Here is a 12450-nt window from a genome sequence, read left to right on the forward strand (position 1 = left end):
GCTCGCTGTGGGCTTGGGGGCCGGAGCCCCAAAGTTGGCCTGGCGGGAGGGAGGGCATGAGGAGATGGCATCTCCGGCGTCCCCTAGGATCCTCGTCCCGGTTTGCCAGGGAGACTTGGCGTCCAGCGGCTGGAGCGGCGTTGCCGGACGTGGGCAGGCAGAGAGACCCCCCTTCCTTCCTCCGGGGGTGGCCGGTCCCCGCGGCCCGGCGGCCACGGCGCGGCCACCCGGTTCGTTACCACCCGCGACAGCTGAGGCAGCGTCTGCCGTGCGGAGACAGCCCCGCGGCGCTGCCGTGCAGCGTTGGACCTGTCATGGCCGGGGTTTCCCTCGCAAAAATAAACTTTACCTCGGGGTTTAGGTTTTTTTTCCTCTCAGATGCCAGCGACGCGCAGTCTTGGATGTAGCGAGCTTTCTACGGCGCGTTGCTCTCGTGACTCGGGCAGAACCCTTTTCTTAAAAAAGTTGAGATTAGAGGGAGACAGAATCGGTATCTTTTTTCAGGCTTTCTAATACGTCTTTACAACTACCATTATTATCTTCTTAAACTGGAAGTCAGCTTCAAAGTTGAATACTTTTTTCTTTGTAATTTTTACTTTGGAGGATTGACAGCGTTTTGAATACGGCCGACAGCCACCTGACAGTGTCAGGGCTCATCCAGGCCTCTGTATGTCCATGTCTGCCCCAGTGATCTGCTGTGCAGAGCTTGCTGCTCTCGTAGTCTCCATACCTGAAACCTCGAGGGTTTCTGCTAAATCTTTCAATGGGATTTCTTTATTGGCTACTCTCTGCTCCTCAGTTGTAGCCACCCACAGCTCTGCAAAGTACTCATTGTGGTGTCTGTGCATGGAGCAGTGTTGTGATGATACGTATCCGAGTAGCTGTTTTCATGTGATCAAATTGCTCTGGTGTGACCTGTCCCAGCCCTGCTAAGGAAGTTATAGGAGTTACAGATACCTGGAGGGTATATAGGGTATAAGTGTGAAATGGGAGTCCTTTTTACTTCTGTTTCTTCCTGCCTTTTACCCAAGTTCTAGTGGAAGATCATGGTAAAAATGGAGAGTGTGTTTAAAAGAGATGAGATGGTTTTACTGCTTGAAGTTGAAATGTGAGTCTTTGTAATGTGGCTAATATCTCATGATAGAGATCTGTGGTGGGGTTTTTTTTTCCCCTTGTAATAATGCAGCCATGCAATGAAATTGTTTTGATTTGATGCATTTAAAATGAATTAATTGAAACTAGATTTGTTGTGGAGGGTTGTATATAGTAACTATCTGCTGGTAACTAAGCAGTAGATACTTGAGCTTAGTGCTGTGTGTAAATTTTATTTTAAGTCACAGCTTGTTACGTTTGATAAAATGACAGTTAATTCCTGTTTGGAATTATCAAAATAACTAAAGATTTAGAAAGAGGCCTCTTGACTGAAGTCAGAGGCAAAAAATCATAGAGAGGAATGAGTGCTGGCTGCAAACACCTGGATATCCTATGGTATTATGAGAAAGCAACTGATCAATATGCAGGGTTTCCCCAAAAGTGTGACCTTCTGATACACCAGTTGCCACATGTATTGTAAATTACTATTGCTTTGGGATTTTTTAATTTTTTTTCACTCTAATCATGTTCTTAAATCTTACAGGTCTTAATTCTTTTGTTTTTGCTAACATTTATGCTATATTCTGGAAGTATCATGCTTCCAAACACATGTAGCATCCAGATGAAATGCAATCTGGAAAGCAGAATTCTTCTGAAAACCAAAGGCCCACTTAAATCAAAAGCAGTTTTCAATGTCTGATGTCATGGTCATAAAGCTTTGTATGAGTCTTTTTGCTGCCTCCTTAATGTGTCTTATAAAATTGCAGTTCTTCTTCTTTCTGCTTTATGTGTGTTGTCTTGGAGATTCATGGATTTTGATCAGATTTCAGACAAGAGCTACTGGATGGTATGTAGAGCCTGACATCTCTTGAATAGGTATCAAGTTTATCGATCTCAATGTGAGTTCCAAACTGGAGTATGTTCCTTTGGTTTCTGGTCAGGGAAGTAAACTTCAAATTACTTGACTAGGATAGTGTTGTGTTTTAAATATAGGAAACTTTTTACTCTACTGAGACTGTAACTGAGATGTAATAAACTCTTTTTCAATTAAAGTTATGTAACATCCCAAACATTTATTTGACGTGGGGTGTCTTTCTGGGCTCTTGATTGGAAAAGAACTTTAGCTGAGTAGCAGTGTATGTAAGGTGTGATTTCTGCCCCTCCCGTCTACCTTGGGATTGATTGCTGCTTTAGGGATTCATGTTATGTATACAGTGATGCTGCATTGAGTTATTTATTTTTAAGAAAGTGATTATTTTAGAAGTAAATAACTAAGATTTTTCTGCTGGCAATATGCTCAGTTATGATTTAAAAGTTATACTGTTGTGCTCTTATGCTAGAATTCATAGTTACAACTATTAGTTTCCTAAATTAAATTTACTTCTTCTGTAAGCAGGTGGTTATACAATAGGAATATTCTGTACTGTGCATGCAGAATTAATTAGTTCAACATGAATACAAGTTATGTTATTTAAAATGTCAGCACTGAATTATTTAAAATAAATATGTTTGTGCTAAAAAGTATTTTGTTAACTGTCTTAAAAGAGTAAGATCTGTACTTACAGACTTGCTGACATGTAGTTCTAGCTCTGCTGCGTATTTGGGAGATGTCACTGATTATATGGGGTGGGAGGGAGCAGAGGTAGATGCTTTTCCAAGTCATTTAAAGCTAGGCAGCAGAATTTACAATGAGAGGACTGGAGATTGAAATGGTTTTTAAATAAAGTCAACATTTCCCCTTCCTTAGCAACAATTTTGTACACTAGATGTATTTTTTACTGGAGTGAATGTAAGTAAGAGATAACATATATAAGGAAAGTAGCAATTTAAGTATGACTTCTTAGAGGATAGGAGGTAGGAGACCAGCACTTTCAATTTTTAAAGGCCAGATATCATGTTGCCTTTTATTTTTAAAACAGTAATAGAATTTTGTGATCTAAGTAATATAACAAATTTACTTCATTCTTTCTCAGAACAACCAAAAAAGTTAATCTGATTTTGCCGTTGTGGGGGGTTTGGTTAGTTAACGCAGCTTTCATAGCATGCCATATCATGTTTGATGTCTTTCTGAATAAGTGAAACTTTGACTTCTGTCTTCTTCAACACGCAGGTAAAAAGCCTTGCTGAATTTTTTCCCTAGATTTATTGTAAATTTGGCCTGATACCAGAAGCTATATCTGTGTGCAGTCTGTCAGCAATCAGCAGGAGACCAAAATAGGAATATATCTTAGCATTTTAAAATAATTCATTCTGAAAACAGATTTGGAGAGTTTGCTTTGTATCCCTAACAATGTATTTTACAGAAACTGAAATTCTGTACATCACCGTAGTAAAAGTTATGCCATATTAAAACACAAATTACAAGTTTGCCGTAGAATTTTGGGTCCTGCAGACTTGCTCGAGAGTTGCTGCTCTAGTTTGGAGTGATTTTTAGGGTTTTGGATTTTTTGTTTTGTTTTCTGATCTACTTCAGGTAAAAGAAAACAATCTGCATAAACTCTTTTCCCACCAAGCCTTTCCATGAGTTTCTTGTCAAATGCACCAGTTATGTTGTTAAAGCAACAAAACTTTGGTATCTACTGGTACTGGGAAGGCAGACCCAGTACGTTCGAGGAAGAAAAATGGTTTGGTAGCTCAAACTGCAGGGTCACATCCTCTGCAGAGAATGTTGAGGTGGTTATGCTCTTTGTGTGTTTGATGTGAGGATTTCTTAATGCACAGACTTGCCAACTGGGTCTTGGATTGATAGTTCAGGACAGGATCCAAAGAATCCCTGCTGGTGGGTGTTAAGTGTGTTCTCAGTAAACCTGATAAACGAGTGTACTTCTGCAGTGCAATGTTTGTTTTTAATTGCCATAGAACAAAAAGATCTTCTTAACTTCTAATTATACTTTCGGTTAATGCTGTTATTACTGAAGCTGTAGGAATTTTATGTGGGTTTTTATCCAACATACTAAAATACGAAAAGGAAGGCTGTGAGGCATTATGGCACATTCTTCTGATCCTTTCTCCAAACGTTAGTGTGTTAGATTGAATTCACCAAGGAGTGATGTGTAAGAAAAATTACTTCCATGTACAACTACTTAATGCTAAGCTGGATCTAATCAGTTTATATGGTTAGTGCTGCAGATGGCCGTGTGCTCTAGGCTGCCAGCCTGCATCTGGAAAGTGAGAAGGGATGTGAGTAAGAACAGAGTAATAACTTGTGAGCACTTCACAACTGAAGTCCACGTCCTCCTTCTGCTTGACTGCTTTTTTTCAAAACTGCCTTCTGCTCTAGGTACCTCGTAGTGTATGTGTGAATGCATATGTGTATCGTGGGCTCTGTGACTTATTTTGTGTGTGTGATTAGTTTGGTTTTTTTTTCTTTTTTTGTTTTCTTTTTTTTAGGAGTTAAATTTGGTTCATTATTACTTCTTGTAGTTGAGAAAGTAACCTTCTTTTCTTAGATTTTCATAGAGTACTCCAAAGTTAGAGATGTGTGAGTGATGGTTTTAGGAGTGGAGAACCAGAGGGGAAAAAAGGGCATTATGTTGGACAATTGATCACACCTTCCTGTTTCTCAATTAAGGTTTTCAAATTTAGTGTGTTAAAACTGTGCTGTCTGTCACATGACACATTCCCTCACATAGTAATGTGGTAAGCATCACTGTGATTCATATGTAAAGATCCTTTTCCAAAATATTTATAGTAGAAAGCCACATGATGAACTGATGTTTATGAACATTATATCAACGTACTAAAAAAAGTATTAATCTGAAAGTATTGGTGTGCTTCTTGAACTGTTTTTAGGTGCCACAGGCCTTCTAAATACACATGTATATATACACACACAATGCATTCATTTTTCATATAGCAAATTGCTATTACGTAAGAGTTATTACTGACTTTTAGGATTGCTGCAAATGTGTTATTTAAATGTGCTGTTTTTCTGAATAACTAAGGAAGATGTTTACAAAACCTTTTAGCTTGTTTGGTGGTTTGTTTTTCTTTTAAAAATTTTATTTTCAATTTACTCTGCTAGTTGTGTTTCCATGCCTAAATAGTTTTGCATTTGAGGGCTGGCTCAGCTTTAGCCGTATTTGAAAACGTGGGAGTCATAAAGATCTTGTCAGCAAAGAGTGAGGTTTCATGGAATAAAAAAAAGCCTGGAGTAGTGGCCAAGCTTTTCTGCCTCTTCTACAGGATTCTTCTCACTTTAAATGGCTACTGCTTTTTGAGCTTGTTGGCACATCCCAGAGTGTAGTTGGATATGCATTCTCAGATTTACTCTTTTTTTTTATTGCACAGGAGAGCCTGCTGGGAAATAGGCAGATGAATCAAGGTTATTGTCAAAACATTTTCATTGTAGTTTATAGTAACGAAAGCCTGTTCTTGAAATGTTAAGTATTCAAACCAGTGACTTGGTGTCCTGTTCTTTTTTTTTTTGGTAAGATAAAAATCTTCGACTTACAATTTGATTTATAGTGCAGTTAATCTCCCATTTATCAAATCATCACTAATTATAGCACTGAAAAGGTTCTCTAATTGCTGATATTGCCTTTAGCACAACTTCTTTTGAGCTTTGCAGCAGTTTTGTGCTGACCACGTGCCTGTACTGACTCGGAGGTGTGGGTTTGTGAAAGCTGTTTTTAAAACTCACTTTAAAATCTGATGTTTTGAAAGAGTGCTGATTTTTAAAATATCCTCTGTAGTGTCTGAAACGAGTTTGTCAGAGCCTTCTAGTAGTATCATGGATTCTGAAAGCAGCAGTTAATGATTATATATAAACCTATGCCATTGATTTGATATGTTTTGATGTCTAGATCCAGGGGAATCAATAAAAGAATGTAATTATTCTGGGAGGATTACAGAAATAAGAGATTTTGTGTTAGTTTAGATACAGGGGGTTTTGACCTGTGAAGTCTCATATTTATCTTAATTTTTCTTTATTGTTGGACACTATAAATTAAATCTGATACTGCCCTTTCCCTTTAGGACGGACACCCCACCAGAGCTTTGATGTGGCCTAGCAGGGGCCAGCATCCAAGTTTTATGTACCAAGCTTGACAGACCAGCAGAGTTTCAAATACAGTGTATGTCGAGCTGCTTTTCCGTGTTCAGGGGAATACTGCACCTATTCAAATATGAAAATTAAATCTTTATATTTGGATGGTGTTTGTGAATGCATAATGAAAAGAGAGGACATAGAGGGATGAAGTGTATCCAGCATCAAATGTGAGTAAGAACAGTGGGGAAACAGCATTTCTATAACGGGGGAGAGTGTTTTTATTTTAAACAACAGCTTGAATTAAGTATATTATGAAACCAAACTGTTGAGGGAGGTGTGGCATTTTATAATTTTTCTAACTTTTGGCTCATATGACCCTTTGATATTTCTGGGTAAGATTTGTTTCAGTTGAATGAGGAAAGAATTCTGTAAAGTTTAGAAAGAAAATGTTGAATGAGGAATAAGAGAAAAGAATTAAATGAAGAATTTGCTGAAAGAGACCATGTGTGAAACAGTGGAAGCCTCTTGTCAGCTTGATGTGTTCAATGGTGTCCAAGAACTGACCATGAACTGACCCAGGACCCTCCTTCAGTCCCATCTGCCATGCACTGAATCCTTTTCTGATTTTGTAGCAAAAGAGAGAATCTGGACAGCACTTGCATTTCTTAGATAGTCTTAAGACCTTTTTTGAGGAAGTCTTGACTACTCACAGGATGAGTCTAAAGTTCTGTTGGGGCAAACAGGAAAATATGATCGTGTAATTAAGTATGCTTGTGTATTTTTTGAAAATAAAGAACCAAGGTGGCACTTGTCACATTCTCTGTGCTTTGATTTCTCAGATGTTGTTGCTTTTATTATGTTTTTAATGTAAATTTTGGGACTTTTCTTAGCTGGCAGTCAAAGAATAAGTCACCAAATAATTGTTGTCAGGCCTGGAAAGTGAGGTTATTCAAATTTGCCATGTCAGCTAATGGAGTAACTGATAGCAATAGTAGGTTTCTTCATTGACTAGAATTAGTCCAGATTAGACTTGCTTTATAAGGAAGTTTCATTACAAAGGTGAGATTTGTGAATCCTGGATCCTTTCCTTACTTTAGGAGCATGTGTTCAACAAGTACCCTGGCCTTTCTGAGCCCATCCCATTTACCTCAGCTTCTCAAGATGCTTTGTCTTGATCCCTTCTTCCTTTACATAGTTCTGTGTTTCTCTGGAGTCGCTGCCTTTATGTCAGGGCTCATGTGAGGAGCTGTGTCCCATCTCCTCTTGAATCTCATTGATATGTTACCTGCAAGCAGCCTTCTTACAGAGTCATTTGATCCCCATCCCCAGCATACTTCTGTTTGGTTGGTTGGTTTTATTTTCTTTTGTTTTATTCCCAATAGCTTCTAGCATGCCTCATGTACCAGTCTTTGTTAGACTGGTGGAGTTCTTGCTTTCTTTGCAGCTTAAATAGTGCAGCCTTTTTTGTTTTGTTTAATACTCTCTATGTGCTTCCTGTGATACTGTTCAAAGTTAAGAGGAGCACTGAGAATTTTAAAGCCTCTTCCTTATTAATGAGAATATGTATAGTCAGCATCCCTAAATTTTATTTGTAGGCTTTTCTCTGCATTCAGATATGCCTATTGCAGAGAATCAGGGAGTTTAATAGTTTGAGAATGATTCTGCAGTTTCCAAACAAAGTAAATGAGCACTCTTGACAAAAAGGATGTTCTGCATCCAGTTGCATTTTCCCACTGTCTTCTTGTGCCAGCTTTAGAATTTACTTGGCCACTGAGTTCTAAGTTGTTTGCCAGGTTTAGTGTTCAGCTGGATCAGTTCCTTGGGTTAGTTTACTGTGCAACCACGCAAGTGTTAATGCCTGCAAAAAGGAGGTTATGGAAGCCTGTGGTCAGGTTTAAAGTGAAATCAAACAATGGCCTGCATGGAGAGGACCTTCTTGGAGAGAAACAGCCAATAACTCTGCTGGGGTGACTTTGTGGGGAAGCAAAGTTTGAACTTGAATAGTTTATAGTGTCAGGTTGCACATCTGAGTTCTTTTGTTTTCTTCAACAGACCTGTTGACGTACTTAATCGTCAAACATATAAACTCTCAGTTCTTTGTTCCAACTTAAAAGTTGGCCCTATTTCTAATGCGTGGTTGGATCAGATGAGCTCCAGAGGTCCATTCCAACCTGAAGTATTCTATGATTTTTGTTTTAAGCTGTCATTTAAATCAGTTTTCAGCCTCCAGTTGTGACTTACAAAGGATAAGAAATAAAATACCTATATTTGTTTCACTATTCTGTGTACTAGCAAGAAAAAAAAAATAAGATGGCTATCTTTAGAGAGGTGTTTTGTGGGAGGTAGTGAGACTTTTGAAGTCGTTCAGATGCCTGTCAGCTAAATAGCTAGTATTAAAATTCTATGCAGCAAATTGCTAAAACATGCAATTTTTCAAATGGAGCTCCTGTTACATAAATAACCTTTGGAAGACGAGTGTTCCCGTATGAGTCATTGCACAAAGTTTTGTCTGCTACACCCTGATGTGACTGCAGACTTCTCAGGAGTTGAAAGTTTTGAACAGAGCTAACGGTTTTCAGCCGAAGCAGTTCAGAATTATGTACCATGAAGTTGTTACTAGAAATACGAAGCTAGTTTGACTTGGCTGAAAATAGCTGTCATATGACAGCCAAGCATTACATTGTCATTTGGCTGTCCTTACCGTATAGCAGCATGGGGCAAGTTTACATTAGTTCAGTTGCAAGCGCTTTCACCTGAGAGATTGATATTTGTGATGTAAATTGCATGCCTTTTTGCATCCATTTGAATGAAGACTTCAGTTGAGACGCTCTGAGCGCTGTTTCCGTAACCATTGTTTGCATTCCTTTGGTCAGATACTGGCTCACATGAAGTATCCATACAGACTGAAATAGTTTCCTTTGGGAAGATTTTGAAAGGTGTGACACCAAATGCAAAATTAAATGTATTGAAAATCCATTGTCCTGTATCCCATCATTGTCTGTCTTAAAAGGGAGGTGGGAAGAAAGTGCATGAGTCTCTAAAAATGCAGTGTCTTCGTGTTTCATTTTTAAAAGTAACCTCAAGATATGTTGAAGTGTGAAGGAAGTCGATTGATGCATCTTGCTAATTGTTGAACTAGAGTGCTAAATTCTCTTGTATGTGTGGCTAGTAGTCAATTTTATGGTGTAAACTAAATTGATATTTTAAAATGCTGTGTTCCTCACCCAATGACTTTCTCCTAAAATACTTGAACTAGAAAAAGAACACTTTTCCACCCACCCACCCTCTGCCAGTTGAATGTCAAATAGCAGCCAGGAAATAAGAGTGTATTTCGTGGGGGGAACAAAAACCTCAGTGTTCAGTCATTTGACTTGTATGTGTTTAGCGATTGATAAATTACTTTAAATTGTAGTAATTTCTTGTCCTCTGTTTGTTCATGATATGTTGGTTTATATTTTAGGGAAAATATTTGGGCTTGTGAAAGTGGCTTTTTTTGTTTGCTTTTTGTCTTCCTGGGGTGTGTTAGGTATGAGTATTGTGTCGACACAGATATGCCTAAACTATCCATGTTCCTTTGATAAAATCAGTTTTCTAATTTCTGTTGTTCATACGAATCTTTGTAATGAGAATTAATTTTCTAGGAAATTTGACTACAAATAAAGCTTTTTAAAAAGTTGCATATAATGTGTACTTGTGCTGTTTTCAGGTCTTAACATAAATGCATGGTAACAGAAAACATTTGCTAACCATTTTTTTCCCAGTTCCTTTGTGTTTTGAATATTCTGCATTTTTACACTGAAATTTCTTTCCATGTGTGTCCTGTCTTTCATAAGGTCCCTAAAGTGAGTAACTAAAATCTTGCCAATCTGTTCACTTTATTACTTTGATTTAAAAAAAACCCCAAACCAAACAAAAAAAAACCCCAATGCACTTTTGGGCTTTTTTTTCATTTTGAGTTCATTAGGGTGATCTGTTACACACAGAGCCATAGTAACAGCCTGAAAATAGATTTGATTTGGAAATCACTTTTTTTACAAATCAGTTTCTCAAATAAGAATAGAAGCTTTAACGTTACTATCTGAGAGACAAGAAACTACAAAAGTGTTCTTTTAAAACAATAATTCAGTTTTAAATAATTTGCTTTTAGCACACCCATGTTATTGGTATACCTGTTTCTTAAATACAGAATTTTTTGAAGTACAAGTGTATATACCTGAAATTAGATATTCTTGGGAAGGAATAATAATTGGGAGGGAATTGTAGTGGGCAGTTGTTGTTTGGAAATAAGTGAAGCTAGGACCACTAAGGCCTAATGGACATATTTTGGAGATGTTCAAACATTTACCTATGAAATGTGTAATGGGAAACCCATTATGAGACACTGGGAAACAGTCTGTGTTGGTTCTGTCTGAAGACATTCAAACTTTCATCTTCACTTCAAGTAAGTTTGGTATTTGGGATGTCAAATATTTGGGAGATATTTTCTAAAGCTTTTTTTAGAATAAGAAGTGGAGGCATTTGTCCTTTAAATGAAACTCTGCTGAAGGGATGGAAGTGGTTATACTTACAGTTGCTTTAAAGCATTTATCCTTGACTGTAATAACATTGATTCACGTCTGTGTCCTCAGAATGCAAGCTGAAAAACTGTAGAATATCATTTAAGCTCCAATTTATTGAAAAGCAGTAGATATGTATCCACTTGCCAGATAGAGGAGGTTAGTTCATCTGTTTCCAAAAATTAATGGGTTTTAAGGTCTGACAAATCACTTTGGAATTTCCTTTACTGTAAACTTATGATTCTTGATTCCCATGTAACACATAAGCTTCTGGTTAAGATGTAATGCGTAAGAACTTAAAAGGTCATTTGCTTTCTTGCTTGAGACTTGCAGTGCTTGGGGAAATGGTTTTTCTTTTTGTCAGCCCCAGTTGTATTGCAGGTTTTAGTTTGTCCTTCCAGCAGTCAAAGTGATGAACTCCAGCTCTGCTTTCTGCTGCTCTGATTGTTTGCATTGCCAGGCGTATGGAAATAACATTCCCGCCTGTCATGCTCCAGCAAACGCAGTGTGTAAGTGGAGGTGTTGCGTTGCCATCTCCCACTAAGTGAAATGGAAAAAACCCTCTGATTTGGAGCAACTCGGATTAGTCAGTGACACGGGATTTGAGATGCTGCTGTTTTAACAGAAAGTAACTGTATGAGCTCCTGAGGATAAAAGAGAACATTGAGAATGAGACATTGAAATACACATCCCAAAGACTGTATTAATTTTTCCAATTTAGTTTGCAATTTACTTTTGATTGTAGACTTTTCCATAGATATGTAGATCTTCGACTGTTTAGTTAAAACAAGATTCTTCAATTTATTTAGTTTAAAAAAAAAAGTCATAGATGTATGTTAAGCTTGCTGACTATTTGGTGTCCTAACAATTTTTCAAATACATTGAGCAGAGTCAGGACTGTGTCAGATGCAGTAAATCATATATGGCAACAAGAATGGTGGATTTGCTTTCAGCAGCCCTTTGATATTGCAAAGAAATAAAATCCTTGCTTTTTTTCTCAGAGGCTGGTTGTACATGGAAAAGCCTTTATCAAATTCTTGAAAACACTTTTTTCAGCTGTAGTGCTGTAGTTGCAAATTAACCACTCTTTGTTGCGGATCTCTGAAAATAACTGTGGCATTTTACTCAGGGGGTTTGATTTCATTTTAACTGTCATCACTGCATTCTCCTCAACTCAAGTGATATCTTTTGCAAGAAAGCTATTAAATGTGATTAAGAGCTGCATACAGATCTTAGACTGCTGAAAATATCCGTCAGTTGTATTGGGCTGGGATTCAGGCCTAAAACAACACAATCAATAGTAAAAGCCATGGAAAAAAAAATCTATTGCCAATTAATGCACACAATGAAGTTTGCTGTAGCAAATTCAGCCTACTGGACTTAGGCATCTCATTTCTGAGATGTACATCTTGCAGGAGGCTCCTTTTCTTTGTAAAAGAAGAACCTGGAGTAATGAGGCCATAACTTCACTGCTACTTTTTACATGCCTAAATTTAGCAAGGAATAATGTGGGCCACAGCTGTTAGATTTTAATTAATACATGTAGTAAATATTCTGTTGTGGAACTTATAAAAAAATTACTAGCACTGTGCAGCAGCATCTGTTGTAAAATCTGCCGAGAGTTTAGGAGGAGCAGTGACTTGGCTGCACATACGACTCCCTGCATGTGCACAAACATTAACCTCTGCTTCAAGAGAAGTGCAAGTTAAGGAGGCTCTGCTTAGGAACAATCAAAGTGGCATAGTTATTCTGGCATTGCCATGGGAAAGATTTCTTGAAGCTAGATTTTAGGGAGCTGATTGACTAGGTGGT

General features: G+C 37.8%; 1 protein-coding gene across 1 annotated transcript in view; it reads left to right on the forward strand.

Annotated features, from left to right (window-relative positions):
- The first annotated feature begins 64 nt into the window (after positions 1 to 64).
- The window catches only part of LOC104539492 (extended synaptotagmin-2-like), a 74173-nt gene continuing 61787 nt past the window's right edge, over positions 65 to 12450 (forward strand). Inside the window, exon 1 of the mRNA XM_010183027.1 lies at positions 65 to 355. Within this exon, the coding sequence (XP_010181329.1) occupies positions 65 to 355 (291 nt within the window). The remainder of the gene's footprint in view (positions 356 to 12450) is intronic.

The sequence above is a fragment of the Mesitornis unicolor genome, unplaced genomic scaffold (genome assembly GCF_000695765.1).
Source record: "Mesitornis unicolor isolate BGI_N332 unplaced genomic scaffold, ASM69576v1 scaffold43044, whole genome shotgun sequence".
Taxonomy (NCBI): domain Eukaryota; kingdom Metazoa; phylum Chordata; class Aves; order Mesitornithiformes; family Mesitornithidae; genus Mesitornis; species Mesitornis unicolor.